Source organism: Lepidochelys kempii, chromosome 3 (genome assembly GCF_965140285.1).
Source record: "Lepidochelys kempii isolate rLepKem1 chromosome 3, rLepKem1.hap1, whole genome shotgun sequence".
Taxonomy (NCBI): Eukaryota; Metazoa; Chordata; order Testudines; family Cheloniidae; genus Lepidochelys; species Lepidochelys kempii.
This window is the reverse complement of record NC_136382.1, coordinates 74751651-74779553: the sequence shown is the minus strand read 5'-3', so window position 1 is coordinate 74779553 and position 27903 is coordinate 74751651. Positions and strand designations below refer to the sequence as shown.

At 42.0% G+C, this 27903-nt stretch overlaps 1 protein-coding gene across 1 annotated transcript in view; it reads left to right on the top strand.

Moving 5' to 3' along the window:
* MMS22L (MMS22 like, DNA repair protein) overlaps positions 1-27903 on the top strand; it is a 151275-nt gene that overhangs the window by 98664 nt on the left and 24708 nt on the right. The window contains 5 exon segments of the mRNA XM_073336800.2: positions 18226-18416; positions 22133-22283; positions 25864-26006; positions 26801-26943; positions 27116-27275. Coding sequence (XP_073192901.2) covers positions 18226-18416; positions 22133-22283; positions 25864-26006; positions 26801-26943; positions 27116-27275 — 788 coding nt within the window.

Genomic DNA, 27903 nt, shown 5'->3' with positions numbered 1-27903 from the left:
TGTGGAAGCAATATGCAAGTAAAAAAATTGAGATTTCTCAACATTTAAATTGTTTCTGTTTATTAAAAGGTGGAAAAATAACAAAAGACCCCCTTCTGCAACTGTGGATATTGTAATTATGTATTGATATAAATTATTGATATGTAGATTGATTTTTCCTTTTAATTGCTGAGAACCTGTATCATATATATTGATGCACATAATCTAGTAAGGTAACTTAGTGAGGAAAATATTACTATAGCTTCATTTGTATTACTAAAAAAAGAAAAGGAGGACTTGTGGCACCTTAGAGACTAACCCATTTATTTGAGCATAAGCTTTTGTGACCTACAGCTCATTGCATCCGATGAAGTGAGCTGTAGCTCACGAAAGCTTATGCTCAAATAAATGTGTTAGTCTCTAAGGTGCCACAAGTCCTCCTTTTCTTTTTGCGGATACAGACTAACACGGCTTCTAGTCTGAAACCTGCCATTTGTATTAGTGTATTTTAAAATCTGTCAACCTTAACCCTGCCGTGTATGTGCCAATTGAAGTTCCTGTAAGTTGAACCTTGGTTACAGCCTAGGAACTAGTTCTGGAAAAAAATTGGTATGGTCAATTCACACAAATAGTTAAATGGTTTAGGATATTTGTACCTTCAACCATCTTTGTTTAATTTGCATAATTTGTTGAATATGTTTAAGCAGTGAACGTGTCTTTGAGTATAAAGCATTTTTGTATTGATGTTATTTAACTTAGCTGACCCTGGGCTGAATTGAAATGAGAAATTTGGATACCCATAGGCCTTCTTCCAATGGCTTGATAGGAGGAGATAAGGATTTTTAATATACTTAATTACTCTGCATGTTTAAAATGTCATATTAGAGGTTTATTATCTGTTGGGTCTGTTGCATCAATGGCCACTAAAAACAGGAGTATACTATACTCTTCCATTGAAATCAGAACATTTATACGATACATTAAAAAAATTATAGTAGTACCAATTGGATCCATGCTGTGTTCAAGGAGAGTACCTAAGGCACTTCCATTTAACTCATCAGAGATTAACTAATCAGAGATTAACTCATCTGTTGGGAGACCTGAAGTGTTCCGTTAGCTTTTTATTTCAGTAGTACAAATATATTTTTACAATTAAGAAAAATTGAATACATAACCTGCAGTAGAGAATAGATAGGGGCAAAATCCCACCATAGCCTCTAACTTTGTCTCCAGGTTTGCATGTGGAAAACTAAGGTTGGCTTAAGAGTACTTTTTTCAAAAATCACTCCACAGGCTGTGACTTACAAAGAGGTTGTCACAATTGAAAGGCATGAAGTATGAGACTGCGCTTGGTCTCGCATGCGCTCGCTCGCGCTCTCTCTCTCTCTCTCTCTCAATCAAGGGTTTGCAACATGGCTAAAATCCCTGCTTTTCATCTTGGCAACTTGTTTTCCAACCCAGAGTGTTGCAGTGGTTCAGGTCTGTGCTCCTGAGATTTACGCCATCTGCCTGCCTGCCAGCTCCATTCTTATGAGCTGGCAGGATATTGAAACTTGGAAGAATACTACGCTACTTGAAAGTAGGACTCTTCCAAGTTTTAGTACACTGACAGCCCACAATAATGAGGCTAGTGGAGCAGGCAATTCATTTGGCTTGTGTGATATGCATACCTTTAAATTGGTTGTCTTGATTGTGTCCATTTAAAGGCATAAAATCCAAAATTTCAAACATCTCAATCTATTCCTCCTTCACACTGTTTTGCATAGGTATTGCAAAAGCCTCTGATGAATACGTGCTGTACCAGTGTCGTATGTAATTATGGGGTACAGCAGTTTCTGTTATAGAATACCTGTGCAGAAATGGGTGTGTTGTGGAAGCATTTAACAAAAACTGGCCGGCTCTTATGCATGTTTTCCCCTCTCACATTTTCCCCTTCCCTCCTTTTTCTAGTAAACATTTCAGTGTGCAGTTTATTTTTGATTATTGAAGCAGACAAAACTGTCAGAAGAACACCGAAACATGCTGTAATAAATACTAAGCTGACGGAGGAGCATTAATGTCTGTACAAGCAGAACTGAAAAAATAATGATAAAATATTATGTCTGCATTACAGCACTGTGGTAGAGATGCTATCATTATAGCTCAGGCGACACCGACACATTCATTATAAGCCCCTCTTTTCAAGCATTTCTATCTTTCTGAAGGAAAAAAAAAATCTTTTGGGGCTGCAATTTCTCATGCTATTATCTTGAAATCCAACTTTTTATTTCCCTAGAGGTAAGATTCTGTGTGGTTGTTTTTGAGTTACCACTCAAAATGCTTTGTTTGTATTTGGAGACCTCAAAACCAGCTTAATTTTTGAACTTCTGACTTTCTGAGAGAGTAGTTCTTATTTGTATTATGGTAGCAGCTGGGGGCTGCAATCAAGATCAGAGTCCCATTGTGGCAGGTGCTGTATAATCAGATAAGATAAGAGCTAGACCATGCCCCAAACAGCATACAATCTAAACAGTGTACATGGGTATACACAAATACAAACATTTATACTGTGCTCATTGCTGTGGTAGTGACAAGCACTTTTGATGTGTTTGGAGAAATTTCACTAGATAGCATGAATCTAGTCTGTGAAAATTATGTTCTCCATTGAGCGATTGTCCATATGCATTCACTGATAGTGCTCATGAGCTAGAGATCGGAGTCTTTTGGCCAGCAGTATCTGTAGAGTGCGTGTGCTCTTCAGTCTTCATGCATGTCTGCAAGGGTGCATGAAAGTGAGATGCACCTGTCACCATTCAGTTCCTGTCTCTGTCTCACAACTTTAGGATTGAGCCCAACCATCAGAGAGACTGTCAGCCTACTTTATAGCTTATATAACAGACTTTTACTTTAGTCTCAGAACATAATTAGTAGTTTTAGTACTGCTAGCTAACAACCTTCAGTTGTTTGAATGTAATGGTTGGTATGGCGCCATCCTATTCACCTGGGTTTAAATGCTGCCCCTCTTGTGAGGGAGCTATCTCAGCATCAGATGGACATTCCAAATGCCTCTGTTGTCTGGGATAATTGCGTGTTCCCAGAAAATGTGCAATCTGCATGTCCTTCAGCTCCTGAGCCAAGAAGGCCTACCTTCAGGTCTTCCTGATGACCAAGTCAATGAAACTGACTTCGAAGCTAGGCTACTAGACCCCCTGCTTCTGAGCTGCAGAGTGCAAGTGAGGGCTTTTTGAGAACCCCAACTTCAATCATGACTACAATTACAGTGTTGTCCTCAGATAGACCTCAGGAGGCTAGAAGTTCCAGGACAGGTGGTCCACTAGGGTTTTCTCTGAGAAGACCTCCCTGTGGCACTAAACAGCATCTGACACACCATGGCCCAGAACGGTTCCTGCTGAACATCAGTCTCATAATAGTTCCAGCTGTACAGCATCAAAACACCTGGTACTGAAAACTGGAACATTGGGAAAGACCATGGCACCAACCCCAGTACCATCTACTTCAAGGGCCCTGGGCACCAACCATTCCAGCACTGGAACCAAGCCAGTTGGGGCAGTGCATAATCATTGTGGTGGAGATTGCTATGCCATGTCGACACAACCTGGATCCTGTGCAGCCATCCGTGATGCCCCACACAGTATCATTTAAATATTTGACACCAATGGACCTGCAGATTCACCCAGAACCTCAGTCCTCTTTGCCGTTGACTTCAGCACTGCAGTTGGCACCAACAGTGTCTAGTAATGAGGCACCATCCTCCCCTAACTCACGGCACTGACCATGGGTCTGAGCAGTGCATTCTCTTTGGATTCATCTTCAGAATTGGAGGATGAAGAGATTCTATTCCAGCAACATACTTATTCACCCAGACTGTTATTGCAGCCCTCGACATCTTATATAAGATCCACATACTCCTCACGAGAAAGATATTGAGTCCCACAGATTCTGGCTCATGATTCTCTATCCCCTGACCACCAAGCTGTTACCCACCAATGCCCATGTGGTCTTGCTGGGGTCCCTGGTTGACTCAGAGCAACTTTGGCTCCAGGGACAACAACACCGCCAGAAGGCTACTTCCTCTACAGAACTGTGTACTCGGAGACTACAGCAGCCTCTCTTGATTCCAGCACAATCACAAATAGAGGAGAAAGTAATGAGAGAGCATGCACTAGAGGCTGCATTTGCTGGCACAGAAAATCCTTTCCTCTTCATTTCCCAATGAGGCCATAGTGCCACTTAGACCCCTCAAATGGATGATTATCAGAGCATCCAGGAGCTATTAAAAAGAATGGTTGATGCCCTTCAAATCCATATTGAGGAGCTGCAAGATCAGACACAGAAACTCATAGATTCCAAACCCAGAAAGGACCATTGTGATCATCTACTCTGAGCTCCTCTATAACACAGACCACAGAATTTTCCCCAAAATAATTCCTAGAGCCTGTCTTTTTTCAGAAGCACATTCAATCTTGATTTAAAAATTGTTAGTGAGGAAGAATCCAGTCTGAGCCTTGGTAAATTTTTCCAATGGTTAATTACGCACTGTCAATAATTTGTCATCTTTCTAGTCTGAATTTCTCTAGCTTCATCTTCTAGCCATTGAATTGTGTTCTACCTGTTTGTTAAACTAAATAGATTGAGTTCCTTGAATCTATCACTGTGACAGCTTTTCTACTCCCTTCATCATTCTTGTGGCTCTTCTCTGATCCTTCTCCAATTTATCAACATTCTTTTTTAATTGTGGGCACCAGAGCTGGACCACAGTATTCCAGCAAAAGTTGCACCAGAGCCAAATACAAAGGAAAAATAACGTTCCGATTCCTTCTCAAGATTCCCTTGCTTATGCATCCCAAGTTGCATTAGCCCTTTTGGCCACAGCATTGCACTGGGAGCTCATGTTCAGCTAATTATCCATCACAACCTCCCATCTGTCACTGCTTCCAAGATAGAGTTGCCCCATCTATAAGTATGGCCTACAATCCTTGTTCCTAGATATATGTATTTACATATAACACTCATTGTTTGCTTGCGCCCAGTTTACCAAGTGATCCAGATCACTCTGAATCAGGGACCTATCCTTTTCATTATTTGCCACTCCCCCCTTTTTATGTCATCTGTAAACTTTATCAGTGATGATTTTATGTTTTCTTTCTGATAGACATACTCCAACCCTCCCAATTAATTATATGGATCCAGCCGGTACTCTGTGGCAGACACCTGCCTTGGCACCAAGTATTTCTTTGTATGGCAGATAAAAAAAAAAAATCAGGTGTCTCCTAAGATGCAGAGTTCTTCTACTGCTGTGTTCACTGTGGTGAACAAAAAGGCAAAACAACTCCAATCCATACCAAAAGAGAGAGAGCGAAAGAGACTAGATTTATTGAGGCAAAGCTTACAGTTCTGCATAGCCAATTGTCAGCCGTATTAGCCTGGATTCTTGAGAGACTGTTTATTTGCTTTTGCAGACAGACTTCCCAATGACACTCCTTAGAACTTCATGTCATTGGTCAGTGAAGGCCAGAACAAATCTCCAAGCAGTGCTGAATGCAGCAGATATGGCTGTCAGAACAATGGCAATGGCTGTAGTCAGGCATGGGGCATTGTGGCTTCAGGGATCGGGTTTCCCCAGGGAAGTCTAGACACAGTGGAGAACTTGCCCTTTGAAGGAGCCTGTTGTTCATCTCTGAAGCTGATGAGGCTCTACACACTCTGAAAAAGGACTCACAAGCCAACTTGTATTCCCTCAGAGCCCACACGCCAGCGTCTAAAAGGAAGTAACTGAAACAGCAGTATCCCTCACAGAGACCAATCCAGCCATACTTTTACAACAAAGATCTTTGGAACCACCCAGGAAATGACAGTGTTTCCACAAGAGAAGACCTGATATTTTTTATCTGCCATACAAAGAAATACTTTGTATTGCCAGACCTCACTTCTGATTTTTGTAGGTTGGTTGAAGTTGGTCTACACACCTTCCAAACATCACTTGGACATGCTCCTCACCATCCCACCCTTGGTCCTATCCTCCCTGAGATGATGGAAGGAGGGGTCCTATTTAGAGCATCTCAACCTTCCAAGATGATAGTCACGGATGCATTCTTACAAAGATGGTGTGCCCATATGGATGAACAAATAACACAGGCCTGTGGGAGAGGAGAATTCACATCAATGTCCTGAAACTCGGAAGACCTGCAAATCCTTTCTCCATTGGATATCAGGACAGTTGGTCCAAATAATGGCTGACAACACAACCACCATGTTTTACATCAATAAACAAGGTGAGATAAGGTCCTCCTTACTTTTCCAGGAAGCAGTCAAACTCTGGAACTGGCACATCATCCATTGAATATACCTAGTGGCAGTACACTTACCTGGACTGCAGAACACACAAGTGGACAATCTCTTCAGGCATTTTCTCTTGAACAATGAGCAGGATACTTGCAGACATCTTCCTGATCTGGAACAATCGCACTATAGACATCTTTGCCACTCAACACAAGTATCAGACAACCTGCTCAAAAAGAGGGTTGAGTCTGGGATCCATAGTGGAATTTTCTATACCTGTCGTGTCTAACTGATCTGATAGTCAATTAGCTAGATGCCTATATTAGCCTTCCATGCTCAAGTGAATTTCAAAGGGGGTGTGCTCTGCATGTGCAAGGAATTTTTTGTGCTTAAGGAATAGGCATGCCTAAATTTCTAGGTATCGTCTGTATAACCAATGGTATTGGTGCCCAGGTGGGATGGAGAATCCAAAAGCTTCCTGAATACCATTTTTGGTTTTTATGCTTGATTAAGACCTTCTTCCTACTGAAAGTTAAAGGTATACAGCTTGCAGAGCAGCTATGAAGACTTGAATTTCTGTCTCTTACTTCTGGGGGAATTCTGCGCTACTGCACATGTGCATAATTAATGAGCCCCTCAGTTTTCTAATTTTTTGCACAAAAAAAAAAGCTTCCGCCAAAATGTTGCTGCAGTTCCGCCTTTTGCTTACCAGAGGGTGCTGTGGTGCAAGAACAGCAGCAGCTCCCAGCAGAAAATAACTTCTGCAATTCTACCTTTTGCCTACCCGCGGGCGCTGTGGCAGTAGAACAAAGCTGCAGCTCATGGCCAGCTAAGGAAGAGAGAGCCTGCCTTCTTCAGAGCACCTGTGGCCAGGTCAGGAGACAGGAGCTATGGGGAGATAGACAGCGTAGGGTGCTGGGGGGTCAGACAGGGACTCATAAGGGCTAGTAGTGGAGGACAAGCTGGGGCAGGAGCTGAAAGGGAGTGGAGGCACAGGGCCACAGGGGAGGGAGGTGCAAAGACACATGGGGACGGGGTAGGAGGTGCAGAGTTACATAGAGACAGGGGAGTGGCTGGGTGGGGGCACAGACCTAGATGCTGGGAACTTGGTGTGCTGGGGGTGCTACCGCACCCCCTTGCTTGAAGTAGTTTCTATTATACACAAGGTTACAGTTTGAATCAATGGCTCTCAGTACCCCCACTATAAAAATTGTTCCAGCATTCCCCGGCACAGAAACACATGGGAACGGAGGGGAGGGGATACAGGGACAAGGGAGTGGCTGGGTGAGGGCACAGAGACATATGGGGACAGAGGCAGATGTGCCTGACTGAATGGGAGAGGCTAGGGGTCAGCCAAGGTCTGCATGGTGGAAGCTCCCTAACAATCCCTCCCCGCCCCTGCAAAAAAAACCTGTTCCATACTTTTCCCACCCATACCCAACAACCCTCCAGGTTCACACCCAGGCTCATTCCCAGCAATTTACTTCCTTCTCCCTCAGTTCCTCCATTACCCCTGACTCCCCCAAGCCTTTGCACTGCTTCTGAGGGGTGCAGGAAATACGGTTCTGTATTGTAGTTTAAATGAATTATTATTACTCAGAGTTCTGTATTAATATGCCTCGTAAGGAATCTATTTGTTAAAAAACATTCCTAGATCTTTTTTGTTGTCTGAATTGTTAGAATATAGAATCATAGAATCCTAGAATATCAGGGTTGGAAGGGACCCCAGAAGGTCATCTAGTCCAACCCCCTGCTCGAAGCAGGACCAATTCCCAGTTAAATCATCCCAGCCAGGGCTTTGTCAAGCCTGACCTTAAAAACCTCTAAGGAAGGAGATTCTACCACCTCCCTAGGTAACGCATTCCAGTGTTTCACCACCCTCTTAGTGAAAAAGTTTTTCCTAATATCCAATCTAAACCTCCCCCACTGCAACTTGAGACCATTACTCCTCGTTCTGTCATCTGCTACCATTGAGAACAGTCTAGAGCCATCCTCTTTGGAGCCTCCTTTCAGGTAGTTGAAAGCAGCTATCAAATCCCCCCTCATTCTTCTCTTCTGCAGGCTAAACAATCCCAGCTCCCTCAGCCGCTCCTCATAAGTCATGTGTTCTAGACCCCTAATCATTTTTGTTGCCCTTCGCTGGACTCTCTCCAATTTATCCACATCCTTCTTGTAATGTGGGGCCCAAAACTGGACATAGTACTCCAGATGAGGCCTCACTGTTACATACTTGCTGACAGGTATTTTGCAATAAATGACCAAAAATAATTGAAACTGGTGTGATTACATTGTGTTATTTTGACACATAAAATATGCAACACTTTGCAGAATTTTAAAGTATTGTGCGCACCATTTTTATTTTGTTGCAAAATTTTTAATTTTTTTGGCCCAGAATTCCACCAGGAGTAATCGCTGAAGGGGTTGGTTGTCTTTATTTTATTTTTATTTTTTTAGGGAAAAAATCCAAGACAAGCATGAGCACTATAACAAAAGATGTAGATGATTTTAGAGGTCATTTCAGAGTCCAGTGGAGGGCGTATTTGTTTGAAAATATTTGTCTTTGTTGTATGCTGAATGAAAACATAGCCACTGAAGAAGACTTGAATCATTCTGTCAAAAATAAGGAACTTTTGTGACTTCTGTAGAAGACTTGTTCATGATCCAAGCTTTGTAAGAAACAACAATTCTTAAAGAAAAAAGTGCATAGGAGCGTTGATGTTTGTAATGTTTGAAAAAGGTAAAATACTGTTCAGTGATCAGACCCATTATCTCACTGAATGGAATTTATAGACTATCCCTTATAACAAAGATCTTAGAATTTTGCTCTTGTGATAAATGCAATACCTTAGAAGCTTCAAGTGCATTGTTATCAAAGTGTTGTGTATATAATATGATTATGCAGCCAAGATTTTTGTGGCTGCATAAATTGTTGAATGATTGCCCTTTGTTTTGAATTTGCCATGTAATTGTACTCCAGAATCTACATTTTCTTTTTTTTTAAGGCACTTGCTTCATCCATATCAATGGATTGTTAACACTGATGCTCAAGGATACTACTTTAAATGATGCCAACTTCAACAAATATTTCACTCCTAGTCATTTAGCGGAAACATCAGAGTAATACTCTTTTCCATCGTTGTTGATGTAGTGGCAGATTTTCTGGCAGGGTGCAGAGGAGAAAACCTAATAGCTGCCCTCCCCCGACACTTCCAGATTTGAAGTCCCCTCTGTCCCTGCCCAAAAGGGGCAGTGTAAAGGGGATCTCCTCAATTCACCCAGGAGCCAAAAATTCAGAACCAGCTCCCCCAGTTTTCTGAGTCCAGGTATCAAAAGACTAAACTGCCCCCCCTACCCCTCTCATAAAGTCTCAGCTTTCCTCCAACAACTTCTGTGATGCAGTTATTTGTCAATACTGGTATTGAAAACCAAAGATTTGGACCAATATAAAATATATTGATTTTGCTATCAAAATGACTGAATAAGAGATACTGTAGTGATTATTCTGTACTGGGGGCACTGAGGGGAAGAAGATTTGGAGCAGGAGATGGGGGAGTGCTTCATTATTTAGGCCTACTGTGCCTCATAGGACACAAGACCTCTATTATTATCTATACAAAGCTGTCAGTCTTTCTATAGTGATGCTTTGTTTCATTTGACTGCTTCTGGCCTTTTTTGAAAGAACTGATATTAGTATTTGAAATTCTAAGCATCGAGGCCATTTATTACCTTAGAAATACAGATGTCTCTCAACCCAGTCTTTCTAGTTTTGTCCAAGGATGCTGGTTCTGCCTTTTTTTTTTTTTTAAACCCCTCAACATAAAAAAGTTACAGGGCAGTTTTTGAGCAACATTTCCTGGATTTCATTCAGATTATGGAATGTATTTTACACTCTGCTTCTGTAAGCGCATCAGTAGGCCTTGAGCGGAGAGTGCAGAACATAGGTAGTGCTGCCCACACACAGAAAGCAGGATCCGTGTGGTGGAGGAGCCACGGAGAATGGTGGTTTCTTTTCTCCAACCCTGCAGGATGTTCGTATGTTCATGCTGACCTTGTCAGCAATATCTAAACCACCTTCCCCACCTCCAATGCTGTATGCCTCTCCCTATTTGAGGGGATTTGGGTCCCCGTCAGCATGGTTCCTATGGCTCTGTTACAGTACTGAAAGAGCAGAGAGGGCTACGTATCATGCAGAGGAACAAGGCATGTGTAGATAGAGTTGAGCTCCCTAGTTTCCCTTGTCTCTACATGGATCCTGGAGGAAAGTGCTAGTTTTGCAGCCAGATCTTCTGTTTCTTCCTCAGGTAAGCGTGTCCCCAATACAAGATTAACCAGGTTGTTACCTTTAACATATCTCAATACCTAGTCCTAGATCATTGATCTTCCCCAGTGGAAGCCAGGTACAGGCCGGGGTGGTTTTAATATTTGTTTGTAAGGATGTATTGACTTTAGGTCATTTAAAACTACTGTATAAACCTTTACTCAGCTGTTAAATGTCTCCTTAGCATTCCTGTGAACGTGAATGATTATTTTTCTTCCTAAAATTTCTCATTTCTCTTACTGGATTTAGACTATTGCAAGCCTGGGGCTTGCAGGAGGGAGCCTATTTCAGAGCTGAGGACCTCTCACAAAGAGTGCTCTATCACTGGTCCCATTTCTTTTAAATCAAGAGGGATACAGCACAAATGCCTCTGCTGATCACATCCAGACAGTATGGCAGGTGGAGAGAGGCAGCCTCTCAAGTTGCAGGGTCCCAAGCCTTTGTAGATCAAAATAAACACTACATTCAGTCTAGAAGCTAGTAGGCAGCTACAGCAGATCATGGTGCGCTGGTGACATGCACCTCCATTTAATAGGCAATCTGTGGCATTCTGCAGCTGTTTAAATTTCTGGATTGACCCAAAGTATAGCCCTAAGTCTGGAGGGGACAAAGGCACAGATCCTGGTGGCAAGGGCCACACCTGAAAGAAATGGCTGCAATCTCTGTCCAGGTACAAACAGTACAGAGTGTTCCTGAACACTGCTGCTATATGATTATCCAGCACAACCTCCAGGCTGCGGACAGGAGTAACAAATGTTCCTGGCTTTTATGAAGCCAAATTTTATTTTGTCTGTTAGTAAACAGAAAAACACCTTGTTTTAGCGAAAACAGAAAGTATATGATCTCAGTAGTGGAGCAGGTTTCTAGTGGGCACATTTGTCGAGACTGCTAAGCGAAAAGCATGGCTGTATTTATCAATATTGTTATTGCAATAAAGGGTTTGTTTATTGGTGGAAGTGGCTGACTGAACTTTGACTCTAGCACAGTGGTTCTCAAACTTTTGTACTGGTGACCCCTTTCACATAGCAAGCCTCTGAGTGCGAGCCCTCCTTACAAATTAAAAACACTTTTTTATATATTTAACACCATTATAAATGCTGGAGGCAAAGCAGGGCTTGGGGTGGAAGTTGACAAATTGTGCTCCCCCATGTAATAACCTCGTGAGCCTGTGAGGGGTCCCGACCCCCAGTTTGAGAACCCCTTCTCTAGCACAGATTGAGGCCCCATTGACTCTAAGCATTTACCTCATTGCAAGTGTTTGTTTAGGTCACTATGAATAAACATAAACACATATTTGTGCATGTTGCCCTTCTCCTGGCTCAGCGATATGTTACCTTACTTTGGAAGTCTGAATATCCTTCCACTAGGCATAGATGGCTAAAGGAAATGTAAACAGTCTTTCTTTGGAGAGGCAATTTGGAGGAGAGGAGAAGGATTTTGGACCAATCAGTAGGTTTGTACAGATGTGAGTAAAGATAGAATTTGGTCCTTTGTAATTTTACTTGCTGTATTAAAAGGAATTCTCCCTCCCTTTATTAAAACAAACAGAACCATTCAGATTTTTTGAGCCATTAATTCCTTTTATTTTTTTAACTCCGTCTGTTAGCCCTTTTTCTGCTCAGAGTTAACTCAACCATATTGTTATAAGCCCAAATTGTTACATACCTGTTTTTTTGAACTTGTATTTCTGTTGTTGTTGCTGTACCTGTTGTGTGTGTCAGAGAAAATCCCAAAGAAGCACCTTTTTATGCATGTTAACTTGGAGATTATTTGTTTCTTCAAATGGATTACTCAACTGTTACACTGAACAGAATTTTCATCTTCTACGTGTTTTTTACAAGCATTGATTAGTCTTCGCAACATCCTATGAAAGTGGAGATAAATATTACCACCCCAATTCCCTGGATCGGATACTGAAGTTCACAAAGGTTAAATTACTTATCTAAGGCCACAGAGGGAATAAATGCTAGAGGTAATCTTAGAAGTCAGGGATTTCTGGTTCCCACTTGTGTTTGGACCATGGCCCTTTCAACAAAATATTTGATGCCTTATACTACATTACGCAACCTATATTATGTGTGTTAACTGTAACCAGTCAAAAAGTACTGGTACTAAATTCCCTGTGTGTATCCCATTGAAACTAATAGCTGCCTGTGGATAGCCATAAGGTATCTGTTACCTTTGACAGCCAGTATGCTTTATTTTTAAAATGATCCGTTTGGGAGAATTTTTTGGATACTAATTTGGTACAATGAAACACACTTCTAATACCAACCATCCTAAGGGTATGTCTACACTACGGAATAAGGTCGAATGTATAGCAGTCGGTTTTTTAGAAATCATTTTTATATATTCGAGTGTGTGTGTCCCCACACAAAATGCTCTAAGTGCATTCAGTGCATTAACTCGGCGGAGTGCTTCCACAGTACCGAGGCTAGTGTCGACTTCTGGAGCGTTGCACTGTGGGTAGCTATCCCACAGTTCCCGCAGTCTCCGCCGCCCATTGGAATTCTGGGTTGAGATCCCAATGCCTAATGGGGCAAAAACATTGTCGCGGGTGGTTCTGGGTACATGTCATCAGGCCCTCCCTCCCCCCATGAAAGCAACGGCAGACAATCATTTTGTGCCTTTTTTCCTGAGTTACCTGTGCAGACGCCATACCATGGCAAGCATGGAGCCCGCTCAGCTCACTGTCACCGTACGTCTCCTGGGTGCTGGCAGATGCGGTACTGCATTGCTACACAGCAGCAGCTCATTGCCTTGTGGCAGCAGACAGTGCAATAGGCCTGAAAACCATCCTCCTCATGTCCGAGGTGCCGCCTCGGTAAGGTCTGTCAGGAGCGCCTGGGCAGACCTGGGCGCAGGGACTAAAATACGAGTGACTCGACCAGGTCATTCTCTTTAGTCCTGCCAGCAGTCGTATTGCACCGTCTTCTGGCGAGCAGCCAGGAGATGAGGATGGCTAGTAGTCCTATTGCACCATTTTATGGCGAGTAGGCAAGAGATGAGGATGGCTGGCAGTCCTATTTCACTGTCTTCTGCCGAGCAGCCAGGAGATGAGTATGGCTAGCAGTCCTACTGCACTGTCTGCTGCCAGCCAAAGATGTAAAAGATAGATGGAGTGGATCAAAACAAGAAATACACCAGATTTGTTTTATATTCATTTGCTCCCCCCTCTCTTCCTCCCTCTGTGAAATCAACGGCCGACAATCATTTTGGTGAGGTCTGTCAGGGGCACCTTGAAAAGTTTAATGGAGATTCAGTCCTGCCTGGAATACCAGGGGGAGGGATAGCTCAGTGGGTTGACCATTGGCCTGCTAAACCCAGGCTTTTGAGTTCAATCCTTGAGGGGGCTATTCTGTGTGACAGTTGTTTTTGTTTCTCCTTGATGTAAAGCCACCCCCTTTGTTGATTTTAATTCCCTGTAAGCCAACCCTGTAAGCCATGTCGTCAGTCTCCCCTCCCTCCGTCAGAGCAATGGCAGACAATCATTCCGCGCCTTTTTTCCATGCAGACGCCATACCACGGCAAGCATGGAGCCTGCTCAGATCACTTTGGCAATGAGGAGCACATTAAAGACCACACACATTATCCAGCAATATATGCAGCACCAGCATCTGCCAAATCGAAACCGGGCGAGTAGGCGACGTCAGCACGGTGACGAGAGTGATCAGGACATGGATACAGACTTCTCTCAAAGCATGGGCCCTGGCAATGAGGGCATCATAGTGCTAATGGGGCAGGTTCATGTGGTGGAACGCCGATTCTGGGCCCGGGAAACAAGCACAGACTGGTGGGACCGCATAGTCTTGCAGGTCTGGGACGATTCCCAGTGGCTGCGAAACTTTTGCATGCATAAGGACACTTTCATGGAACTTTGACTTGCTTTCCCCTACCTGAAGTGCCAGAAAACCAAGATGAGAGCAGCCCTCACAGTTGAGAAGCAAGTGGCAATAGCCCTCTGGAAGCTTGCAATGCCAGACAGCTACCGGTCAGTCGGGAATCAATTTGGAGTGGGCAAATCTACTGTGGGGGCTGCTGTGATGCAAGTAGCCAACGCAATCAAAGATCTGCTGATATCAAGGGTAGTGACCCTGGGAAATGTGCAGGTCATAGTGGATGGCTTTGCTGTAATGGGATTCCCTAACTGTGGTGGGGCCATAGATGGAACCCACATCCCTATCTTGGCACCGGAGCACCAAACCGGCGAGTACATAAACCGCAAGGGGTACTTTTCGATAGTGCTGCAAGCACTGATGGATTACAAGGGACGTTTCACCAACATCAACGTGGGATGGCCGAGAAGGGTACATGACGCTCGCATCTTTAGGAACTCTGGTCTGTTTCAAAAGCTGCAAAAAGGAACTTACTTCCCAGACCAGAAAATAACCATTGGGCATGTTGAAATGCCTATAGTTATCCTTGGGGACCCAGCCTATCCCTTAATGTCATGGCTCATGAAGCCGTACACAGGCACCCCGGACAGTAGTTAGGAGCTGTTCAACTACAGGCTGAGCAAGTGGAGAATGGTGGTAGAATGTGCATTTGGATGTTTAAAAGCGTGCTGGCGCAGTTTACTGGCTGGGTTAGACCTCACCAAAACCAATATTCCCACTGTTATTACTGCTTGCTGTGCGCACCACAATATCCGTGAGAGTAAGGGGGAGATGCTTATGGCGGGGTGGGAGGTTGAGGAAATCGCCTGACAGCTGGTTACATGCAGCCAGACACCAGGGCTGTTAGAAGAGCACAGGAGGGCATGGTGCGCATCAGAGAAGCTTTGAAAACCAGTTTCATGACTGGCCAGGCTACGGTGTGAAAGTTCTGTTTGTTTCTCCTTGATAAACCCCTCCCACCCTTGGTTCACTCTACTTCCCTATAAGCTAACCACCCTCCCCGCCTCCCTTCAATCACCGCTTGCAGAGGCAATAAAGTCATTGTTGCTTCACAGTCATGTATTCTTTATTAATTCATCACATAGGTAGGGGGATAACTGCCAAGGTAGCCCGGGAGGGGTGCTGGAGGAGGGAAGCACCAGGTGAGTTGGTGGAGGAGGGAAGGACAAGGCCACCCAGCACTTTAAAACTTATTGAATGCCAGCGTTCTGTTTCTTGGGCAATCCTCTGGGGTGGAGTGGCTGGGTGGCCAGAGGCCCCCCACCACGTTCTTGGGCATCTGGGTGAGGAGACTATGGAACTTGGGGAGGAAGGCGGTTGGTTACACAGGGGCTGTAGCGGCGGTCTGTGCTGCTGCCTTTCCTGCAGCTCAACCATACACTGGAGTATATTGGTTTGATCCTCCAGCAGCCTCAGCATTGAATCCTGCCCCCTCTCATCACGCTGCTGCCACCTTTCAGCTTCAGCCCTCTCTTCAGCCCGCCACCTCTCCTCCCGGTCATTTTGTGCTTTCCTGCACTCTGACATTGTCTGCCTCCACACATTCGTCTGTGCTCTGTCAGTGTGGGAGGACAGCATGAGCTCAGAGAACATTTCATCGCGAGTGCGTTTTTTTCACTTTCTAATCTTTGCTAGCCTCTGGGAAGGAGAAGATCCTTGAAACACATGCAGCTGGTGGAGAAATAAAAAAGGACAGTGGTATTTAAAAAGACACATTTTATAGAACAATGGGTACACTCTTTCTCGGTAAACCTTGCTGTTAACATTACATACATAGCACATGTGCTTTCATTACAAGGTCGCGTTCTGCCTCCCCCCACCACGTGGCTAACCCCTCCCCATGGCTAACAGCGGGGAACATTTCTGTTCAGCCACAGGCAAACAGCCCAGCAGGAAGAGGCACCTGCTTCGGGTCCCTGTTATGCTCTCTGTCCTTCATGCCCTGGGAGATTTTGACAAATGTTTTGGCATTTTGAAAACTGGAACGGAGTTCTGATAGCACGGATTCCTCTCCCCATACAGCGATCAGATCCCGTACCTCCCGTTTGGTCCGTGCTGGAGCTCTTTTGCGATTCTGGGACTCCATCATGGTCACCTCTGCTGATGAGCTCTGCAGTCACCTGCAGCTTGCCATGCTGGCCAAACAGGAAATGAGATTCAAAAGTTCTCGGGCCTTTTCCTGTCTACCTGGTCAGTGCATCTGAGTTGAGAGTGCTGTCCAGAGCGGTCACAATGGAGCCCTCTGGGATAGCTCCCGGATGCTAATACTGTCAAATTGCATCCCCAGTACCCCAATTTCGACCCAGCAAGGCCAATTTCAGCGCTAATCCCCTCGTCAGGGGTGGAGTAAAGAAATCGGTTTTAAGAGCCCTTTAAGTCGAAAAAAGAGCTTTGTGTGGACGGGTGCAGAGCTAAATCGATTTAACGCTGCTAAATTCGACCTCAACTCCTAGTGTAGACCAGGGCTAAGAGTAGGCCTTGCTGCCTGTCCGCTCTTTATTTAAAATTATTCCAGTCCAGATGTCCTAATGAGTGTCATGAGTTGTGTAATTCTTTTATAATTCTTTCACATTCTCCAGGGGGGAACTTTATTTATTAGGATGAGCATAGAATAAATACCTAGGAAGGCAGAGAAAGGAGTGTTGTGAAACATTTGCTCGTGTGACTATCTCATGTTTTTTTTCTTATGGTATAATCTACAAACATTAGCGTTAAAGCAAGTCTCACTGCCTTCACTCTATGCTATTATCTTCTAAATATCTTGACTCTGACTTTACAGTGCTGTTTATAGAATTTAATAAAGCAAATGTAATAATGCTGCCTGTGCTTTAATGCACAATCTCAATTGAGTTGACCAGAAGATAAATAGGAACAGGAATGACAGTGTGTTCCTGCAGATTGTTTTTAATAAGCATGTTATTTAGTTGATCAGCCCGTTGCAGTAATGCCTCCTATCCTAGTCTACCAGACAAATGTATTAATGCTCCCCCCCACCCCCATTTCTCTGAGAACATTGATTCCCTGCAGACATATCTCTATTAAACCTCTAGAAAGTCACAACTTCCAAATTAGATTAAGTAGCAGGAATGGTACTAGAAGAATAATCAAAGAAAATTGAGTGCATTATTGAATTTATGCCACATTGTCTCACGAAGAGATGGGAGTTGTGTGGTAGTGGTAACTTTTGTCCTTACTGTACTAAGAAAGCTGTGGCCCTACTGTCAAACCGAATTGTCTACAATGCATCAGGAAAACATGCATCTTTTCTCTTATCTAACCACGCATCTACTGAGGTTTCACAAATTAAAAAGTCAACTTTAATACTAAGTCTTGCAATTAAGAAAAAGCATTTTTCATTATTTACTGTTTTTCTGTACACACCCATGCACTTACACTCTTACAGATAATTTTAAAAAAAAGAGTGCCTGGCTTTGGATTGTAAGCAAGACTCACTTGTCTTGCCAGCAGTTGCAAAATGCAAACGTTCTTTTTAAAGTGACCTGTTTCTCATTTTGATCTGACATATTAAAAAGCATATAATTAATGGTTGACATTAGTAATTAACATTAACTTTATGGTGCTTAATATGCCATCATTCATCCATCAAATAACCGGTATGCATAATGTCTTGCAAAAAGGTTTTAATTACACAAAATGATCCTTCAGTTCTCAGACTATACAGTTTAAAGAAACTGTGAAAGAATCTGTTTTTTTCATTTATTGCATGTTAACGTTGTTTTTGTTTCTCCCTAGGAGTGTGCACGAACGTGTGATCCAGGGACCTCAGCTAGGGAACACGGGCCCAAACACACAACTTCCATTAGTGGCTAAAGAGCACCACCTTGCTGTTGCCAGTGCTCTCTGGAGAAATTTTTTCCCCTTCTTGAAGAGCCAAAGGATATCACAGACACTGCCTCCTCCACAGCTTGCAGATACAGCTGCAGGTCAGCACTGATGCTCCTTTTCTCTGTTGCCTCCTTTGCTATTTCCCTGAATGCAAACTTTTCTCCATTTTAAGGTTTTGGCATATTCCTGCTCATGTTTAGTAGCTCAAATCTACGCAAATGTAGAGACTAGGCTCTGTGATAATGGTGCTAAATATTTTGACAACAAAAAAAATGAAGTGCTGGCTCTGTCAATAGGATACAGATCTATAATACTGGAGTGGTTTGAATCTATAGGACTCTTTGATTTTTTGCATCATTGACAGCTTAAATTATATTTGTAATGTTTGCTGTAATCTAAATAAGGATAATGATTTATGGTTCATTACATTATACCTAAAATCTATTCTATAGCTTCACATGAAAGTTTTCTCTCATCTTGTTTTTTTCAGTATGCTAATGGTTTAACATAATTTACATTTTGGTATCATGTTTTGACATCTATGCAGATATTTTTTAAAAGGTAAATTTCATTATCACTTTTTGTAGCATTTTTACTTTCAGATGCATTCTGACATTACATTGGACTGTTCTGATCGGTCATTTTGTATTGGAAGCTGTTACGTTGCTAGAATTTTACCTTGCAAATACCACTCCGAATCCAGACAGATGGATAGTGTGTCAGTGAATAGTAAGAATGCTGGATCAGATCCTTGGCTTCGGTGGAGCTACGCTGATTTGTGGCAGCTGAGGATCTGGCTCACTGCATTTGGATGCAGTATTATTTTTGCTGAAATGTTAATATAATACTATGTTTCAGTTTGACAGGGGGCTGATCTCTAGCTCTGAGGATGTACTGAATCTGAAAAGGCCAGATCGAAACGGAGTCTTTTTTTTTTTTTTCCCCCTCATGATGTGAATTAAGAACTATGTTTATAAGCTCTCAGGGACTAGGTCAGTAACAGAAATGCTAAGAGACCCTTGAACTGGAGCAGTTCTGCAATAGTTAAGTGAGATAATGGTAATGAGAGAGACTCTTGTGAAAGGGTAATGCCACCGCTGAGGCATTATAGAAAATGGCAATACAAAACCAAAGCAAGATCCATTCTCCTTCTATTTGAATGAAATAGTGAAAGAACCAACCTCTATTAGGAATCTGCTTAGAGTGCTGAATATAGATACAATTGTGATCTGTGTTATGCACCGTTATAGGGGAGCAATGTGGAGGAATGCAACTTCTTACCCCACTGCGTGGGCTACTTGCATTGAAGGTTGCTACACAAGGGAGAGACAGAAGCCTCCACAGCACTGCTACTCCCCTTCCTATTCAAGTGGGTGGGGAGTGGACATCCAGGGACAGGAAGTGGCAGTTTTAACCATGTTGCCCCCTTCCCCTCTCTCTCAGAGTATACTGGTGTTGGAGTATCATTAAAACAACTAAATATCAAGGCCCCTAAAATGGAATCACCCCTCAAAAATGCATTCACAGGAAAATTTCTAATGAAGTTTCTTTGTAATGAATTACAAATAAATCTGAGCTCTGAATGAAGATATGTGGACATTAAAGAATCCAAATACTGACTTGTAACATTGAAATATAAAATGAAGAACAGTTAATGGTAAGATTAAAAGCTTTGATAGCTATATTTTAATGACTTGTAATTTTGTGCAGAGAATGAGTACAGATAAGGTATCTCTTAAGCCAAGGTTTTGGTGGCATGAGTGTGGTTTTGCCAATTCTTCTTTTACATAGAATTTCTAATCTGCTTAAAATGTTATTGCCAATAGAACAGAATCAACATGTTATGTTGGGAGATCTAAGAAATAGATATACAAACAAGTAATGATAAATAAAAACACAGAAACAAAAAAGACACAGGGCAAGGTGACACAAAACAACATCACCCAGAAACTGCAAAACCAGCAGGAAAAATACCTAAGTTGGGTAACTGAAGCTTGCGCATGCGTAATGTACTGGTTACCTAAAATCCATAAGGTTGATGTGCTAAAAGCCAATTGGATGAAATTAAGGACTCTGTAGTGTAGAAATGTATAAAAGACCAAGCAAACATGGACCCACACTGGAGAAACACCAGACCAGAAACTGAGGAACAGGGCTGAAGGACCAGACCAAGGGATCAGAGGAGGCGACAACGATCGTGGAAGGTGGAGGAACTTCCCAGTGTTCCAGAATGTGGCAACTTGGGCTGTTTACCAATTCTGTCTTGTCTGTTGTTATCTGGATGGCATAAATGTATGTCCAGACACTGAGTGATAATAATTCTTTCTGAAATGGTATAAATAAAAGCAAAAATTGATTAAGCCTAAATTGGGTGGACTTGTGACTCAGTTTCCCAACTTTTACCCCCTGCACTGGCAAACATTGCTGAACCACCATGGTGGGGAAAGTAATCTGTGCTAAGTATGTACCTCTCAGGGTTGGCATGATTACTTCCTTCCCCGGGGTAAACGGTGAACTAAGCACCATATTTTGACTGTGGTTTACAAAAGGTCATTAGCCTATTTCTGTGGTGGCAAAACTACACACTGACCCTTACTGAGGACTTGTAGAAAGATCACAGACCTAGCCCTGTTCCATTAATTCAAATAGCTGCATTTGTATTGCTTCTGAGAATTGACTTATTATGTACTTCAGCTAGTCAAAAATCAGCTTCTGGATACATGTAGTTCAAAGTATGCTGTTAATTTATTAATATGCCGGTTTCTGGGAAGCTGGGAGCTGGTGAGCACCTTACATTTTATCAAAAAATAAAGATCAGTCTTCCAAACCTCCTTTGCTGTTGCCGATTTCATTTACCCTAATAACATATCAGCATTCCATGATATGTCTCCTGCCTGCCTTGAAATGTATTTGTTATCCATAGCATAAAGAATGAGCTATGAGAATCATTTTTTTTTGTTAGTGTTGGATGTAGGTTCCATGGTGGTCCACCAGTATAAAGAGCATGGTTATGTCTCATTAAAAAATTCTGTATGCAGTGTTGTAATAGTTGTGTTGGTTCCAGGATATTAGAGACACAAGATGGGTGAGGTAATATCTTTTATTGGACCAGCTGCTGCTGGTGAGAGAAAAATTGTGACATCTAAATTGTAGCTTGAAAGTTTCTCTCTCACCAACAGCAGTTGGTCCAATAAAAGATATTACCTCACCAACTCTGCGTCTCTAAAAAAAAATTCTGTGGCAGGTATTCATTTCTAGATCTGAAGATGTTGTCTTGGCCTACGTGGGATTGTTCAGTTCAAAAGTAACTTTATCATTGCAGTGTTTACACTCCCTCCCTCTGCCCCCAAGGAACTCTCATTTTAAAAAGGTTTATTCTAAACATAGAAAGAAACAATTCTACAGATCCCTTACCTTTCAAAATATAGTTTAATCCTCCAAAGTTCATTCCTGGAGGAAGAAAGTGTTTTAAAAATTGTTATAGGACAAAAAATGTACTCGTGCATGAAAGGGGGAGGAAAAAGGAAATGTATTTTTAAACAGTGTGTATTTGATTGTATCAATCTGCCAAATTTTGGATCTTGTGTGTTGTCATGGATTGTAAGCCCCTCAGGATAGGGACTGCATCTTCATATGCATTTAAGCGATGTCTAGCATGATGGGTTCCCAATCATGATTGTGGCCTGTGGGAGTGACAGAAACATACGTATTAAATAACAACTAACAGCAGACTCTGTTAGTAGAACAGGAATATATTTTAAATATTTTGAGAAACTTAACACTCTGCCCCTCCTTTTTCTCTGTTGAAAATCAGGTTTTACTCTGTTAGCTTTGGACATGCCCTGTACAGCTCCATCAGATCTCCAGCCACAGCCTGTTTTAGCAATGATGCAATCGTTTGGATGGGACGATATGGTGTGTCCCCAGCTGGTATCACGATATCTCAGTCATCTAATACAAAACAGGTGAACAATTTAAACTCCTTGTTCTTTTGGATCCTTTCTAGCACACAAAGTTCCCTCATTTGTTCATTGGTCTAAAAGAAAATGTTATTTTAAAAAGCAGTGCTTCCCTTCAAGTGATCTACTTTCTTTGTTATAGACCTTTTGCAATTCTCTAAGTTCTAGATTCCTTGAATTTATTATGGTTTTGTCCTCCTTTATTTTCTAAAGCTTTTTTCTTATGGCTTTGGATAATGAAAGTTGACAGGTAGACATTTAAATTGCTAAGTTAATTTTTCTTTCATGAAGCAAGTCGCTTTTTTTTCCAAATGGAAAAAGTGTTATCGCTAATTGGTATTGGAAAACTGGGATCTAGACAATAACTCTGTATCAATACTCTTCTGAAGGCCATTACACTGCAACTAAATGAAATGCTTTGACCCACACAGTATTGTACTTTATTTAGTTGCATATTGACTATCCCTCCCCTTTTACTATTGTTACCATCCCTACCATTTAAGAGGTAAAGCAGTAGCACCCATAGCTGAATTTTAATATGTTGAATGTTATGACTTGGTAATTCCAACATCTATTTATCCCCTTTCATTCATGCTTAGAGATTTTAAGCTTGTCTTAATATTCCTCTGGACTTTTTATGATATTGCAACAGAGAAATAATTAAATATTTAGGTTTCTGTTATAACAAAAATATTTAGGGAGGGGTCCAGTATAGTATCAATAACATCCAAAATAATAATAAATACAAAATAATAAAACTGGACTTGTGGACCTTTTCATCTGGCAATCTCATACTAGTTTTCACACAGTACTAATGTCTGAGACCGTAAGAATGAGCATGTTGAGTAGAATCCTAAAATTTATTTAACAGATTTTTGCCCCAGTCCTACAAACATGAAATGAACATGCTTAAATGTATGGGTGTGGTAGTTCCATTGGCTTAAATGGGTCTGCATAAAGTTACGCATGTACATAAACACTCACTGAATCAGAGCCTTCATTCTGAGGGGAAGCACATCTCTCTTTCGCTCTCCGCTCTGAGCTGTATCTGCTCTGGCCCAGAGTGCTGGCGGCACGGCGAACTGAGGTTGCGGGGCAGAGGGAAAAGCAGGGGAGGGGCCGGGGGCTAGCCTCCCCAGCCGGGAGCTCAAGGGCAGGGCAGGATAGTCCCATGGGCTGTAGTTTGCCCACTCTGATCTAGACCATTCCTGACAGGTGTTTGTTTAACCTGCTCTTAAAAATCTCCATGATGGAGATTCCACAACCTCCCTAGGCAGTTTATTCCAGTGCTTAACCACCTAACAGTTAAGGAGTTTTTCCTAATGTACAACTTAAACCACCCTTGCTGCAATTTAAGCCCATTGCTTCTTGTCCTATCCTCAGAGGTTAAGAAGAACAATTTTTCTCCCTCCTCCTTGTAACAACCTTTTATGTACTTGAAAACTGTTATCATGTCCCCTCTCTCTAATGAATACGAAGGTGTCCTTCTCCACACCCTCACCCCCAGTTAATTTCCTTAACTTGAAGCAAATATGACAACTGGTCTCGTAGTAACTGCAGATGGCACAGCACCTTCTCCCCAGTGCTATTGACATATGCAGAGGAGATGTTTTGTCCTGCAGCTAGGAGTTCCTGATGGAATTAAGCACAATTACACAGGCACATGTTGCTTGGGCAGACGAGTAGCAGGCACTCCTTAGATATATGAAAAAAGTCTGTGAGGCTGTGAACATCGCAGCACCAACTAGTGTGACTGAGCTCCTTGGCGAAGTTGGTCAGCGAGCCACTCACCCAACACCTACGTGGCATGATACCTGCTCATTAGTCAGGTGAATCTGCTTCACCCTCCGATAGAGTTGCCACAATGCCCCCTCTGTCTGCCTCCACAACAGGTACTTCTGGGGGAAATCTGCGCCAGTGTGCAATCCAGAATTTTTCAGAAATTAATGTTTTTTGTGCATAATTTCCTTTCCCCCACAGAAAGGGCTGCAATGCTGCTGGGTGCCACTAGGGGCTGCTGGAGGCAGCAGAGCCCAGCTCACACTGCCTGGTGAATCATAGAATATCAGGGTTGGAAGGGACCTCATGAGGTCATCTAGTCCAACCCCCTGCTCAAAGCAGGGCCAATCCCCAGTTTTTGCCCCAGATCCCTAAATGGCCCCCTCAAGGATTGAACTCACAACCCTGGGTTTAGCAGGCCAATGCTCAAACCACTGAGCTATCCCTCCCCTTCTGAGAGTTCCTGGCAGTTGCAGTTCCCTGCATGCTCTGAGGGAAGGAGACCGTGGTGTGCTGGACATTACACAAGCCTGGCTGGGACCCAGCAACAGGCTGTTTCTCCTTCTGGATCCATAGGCGGTAGGGGGATGGGTGTCTGGGCTGGGGGGGCACGGCTGGGTTCTGGAAAAGAGGGAGCTGGTGTCTGGGCTGGGGGGGCTCGGCTGGTTTCTGGGAGGGAGGGGTGAGCGTCTGGGCTCGGGAAGAATGGCTGGGTTCTGGGAGCTGGGAAGGGACAGAGAAACAGGAATTGGGTTGGCATAGGGGTTTCTTTAACTCTCTACTCCTGGGGGAATTTTTGTGGATGTCTGTATTGTTACAGACATATTTGCTGACAGGTGTTTTGACATAAATTACCAAAATAATTGAAACTGGTGTGATTATGCAGTGTTGCTTTGACAAATAAAATTTGCAAAATTTTGTAGACTTTTAAAAATATTGTGTGCAGAGTTTTTAATTTTAGGCTGCAGAATTTTAAATTTTTGGCGCAGAATTCTCCCAGGAGTATACATTGCATCACAGATTTAAATATTGTAAAATGGTGCCAATTTCATAGTACTTAAAGTATATATTCAATGTTCAAATTATGTTTGGTCTGACAGAATACTTTCAAGTGATATTGGGGGTCTATGTGGGACTTGGCTGCTGGAAATATCTGGGAAGTGTGCTGCCATGGACAGTTAAAGTGCACCTGATTTTTCTTCTCTCTTACACTTTTCTGTACACCAGTATAGCTGTACTGGCTCTGATGTAATTAGTCCTGATTTGCTGTGGTGTAAAGTAGGGGAGAATCTGGCCCTCTTTGTGTTTGTAGAGGAGGATAGTTCCTTTTATACTCCCTTGTTAGTCACTTCACAGTCATTTGTGACACCTCTAGATTACCTTAGTGGGGTTTTTCTCCTTAACTGTTTTTGATTCGTCACAGTCTTATTTGCCGAAACAAATCACCTCTCATCCCTAGGCTTCTAAGTAGAGAGAGACCCTCATTGCTGGATTGAAAAATAACAAACTGTACAGATTTTCTGTGCATCAGTTTTATGTCTTACATCTGACCTGTAAATTACATCACCACATATGGCACTAGTGAATTTAGCACATCACCTGTATCTGGGCATCTGTAAACTCTGGGCAAAATTCTGTAGGTTGCATGTATTTAAAGGAATGCCAAGTTTGGCCCTCTCTCTGTGTTATGTTTGTATACAGTTATAAATGGGGTTGCTAAAAACATTCTCTATAAAACTAAAGTAAAATGAGGCTTTTTTCCAGCTCTTTATTTATTTCCTTTCCCCCCACCACTATATTTGTGCAGTGCATTGTCTGAAGCTTTTTCTGGTATGGGACATACATCCTATGAAGCCTTGTCAGTACGTTCTTGGTTTCGGTGCATTTTACAAATGTACATTGATCAGCCTAGTGGTACGTTGACCAGGACAGATGCTGAGCGAACAGTTGGTAAGTGTTCACGTTTCCCTAGTGTTTGAATTGCTGTAACGATTCTATATAGCAAAAATGGCATATATTTTCAACTAATTACAAAATGTATTTTTGTTTGTATTTCTTTACTTTTACCCAATTACAAAATGTACTTCTTTACATGGCTTGTGCTATTTCTTGATGTTTTGCCTGTTCTATATATGACAAATTTGTCACAAACAAAGATAAAAGAGCTGTTTCCTTGGAAGCAAAGAACAAAAACTTGCTCCCAAGGAGACAAGCTATTTTTTCCTCCATGAAGAACTGCTCTGAAAAATGTGAAAATCTGAAGTAAATAACCAGGAATCATGCTGTGAACTCCCTAAAAAGAAAAACATCCAATTATGAATAATTCTTTCCCATTTTAGATTGGATATTTTGCTTTCTTGGCTGCTTCATCCTTATGTGCTGAATGATATTTATTCAGTCTTATTTAGAATATTGCACTTCTAATTATCCATAGAACAAATCTTCTAAAAGATATTGTTCATGTATATTCTGTAAATTTCTGGGAAGGCTAATGGTAGAGTGAAGGGCTTGGATTACTCCTAATACACATTACTCTCACCCAGTGTTGGATACTTGCCTAGTTTAGAAACAAGCCCTTTGTCTAGTAAGAAACCTTAACTTATGGAGTCTTCATATTTTAAACACGTTTGAATCGTGTTTGACTTCATGATTTTGTTAACAGATAAATAGAAAACTCAACCATATCTGGAGTTGACTAGCAAAGTATACTGCATTCTCAGTTATATTCCCTTTATAACAAACAGGGAAAGTTTATGTGGAGCAGCTGACTGAAATGACAAGGCTGGTTTTTAAACTCTCAGAAGTAGAAAACATCTTCTCAAAGGCACACTTTGATGACTCAATCTTCAAGCAAGACCCTAAGAATGCTCTTGTCCAGTTCATTAAGGTACTGTACCTCTTATCATGGTTCTACAGGACAGTTATAATGTGCAATGTAAAACCAAAACTTGAATGTGCTTTTTTTAAAAAAGTATTTAGCCAAGCTTCAGCACAGTACTTAACAAAAACAAACAAAATCCAACAGAGTCTGGTCTATTTAACTTTTTTTGTGTTCTCAGGCTGTTGGTGTAACTTACAGTGGCCTTCAGACTGTAGCTGAGAAATCTGCCATGGTAACAAAGTCTTTGGAATATCTAGGTGACGTGGTAAAATATGTAAAACCTTATTTGCAGAAGAAAGGACCCGCTGAAGGCCTGCAGCTCACTTACTCCATTATAGGTAATTATTTTGCAACCATGCATCATCTTGTTTCATAATTCAGTAGCACAGGAAATAGTTTTGTGTAGGGAATGAGTAAAATATTGTGACTCAACCCAGCATGAATGAACAACTTTTTGTGTGGATTTTTTAATAATCTATTTTCCTGATGTTTAAAAGATTAAATATCGGAAAACTACTAAAAAGAAAAATTCCTTATTTTCTCTTTTATCTTTCTCACCTTTTTATCTTGATCCTCTGAAACAACAATATTTCTCTCCTCCAGAAAATAATCCTTCCTCTGTAGTTGTGCTGTGAATACTAACAAAGTTTAGCTTTTATTTGAAATCATGAGGTTTTAATATTTTTGTTCACTGAAAATCTTTACTGGAACTAAACAAGGAAAAATGCCCACAGAATGGAATTTTTATTAATCTGCAGTATCTTTGCTATAATGCTATGGTAGTGCATCTGACTATGTAAATTATCAATTAAATGAGCGTTACTTTGGCACTCTTCTCTTTGATCCTGTGTGCACATTATTAAAGGCCATATTCTGGGAGCCTTACCCACACTGAATAGTTCCTTACTCCTTGAGCATTGCCATTAAAACCAGTGGGACTGCTCAAAGAATAAAGTGGTACTACCT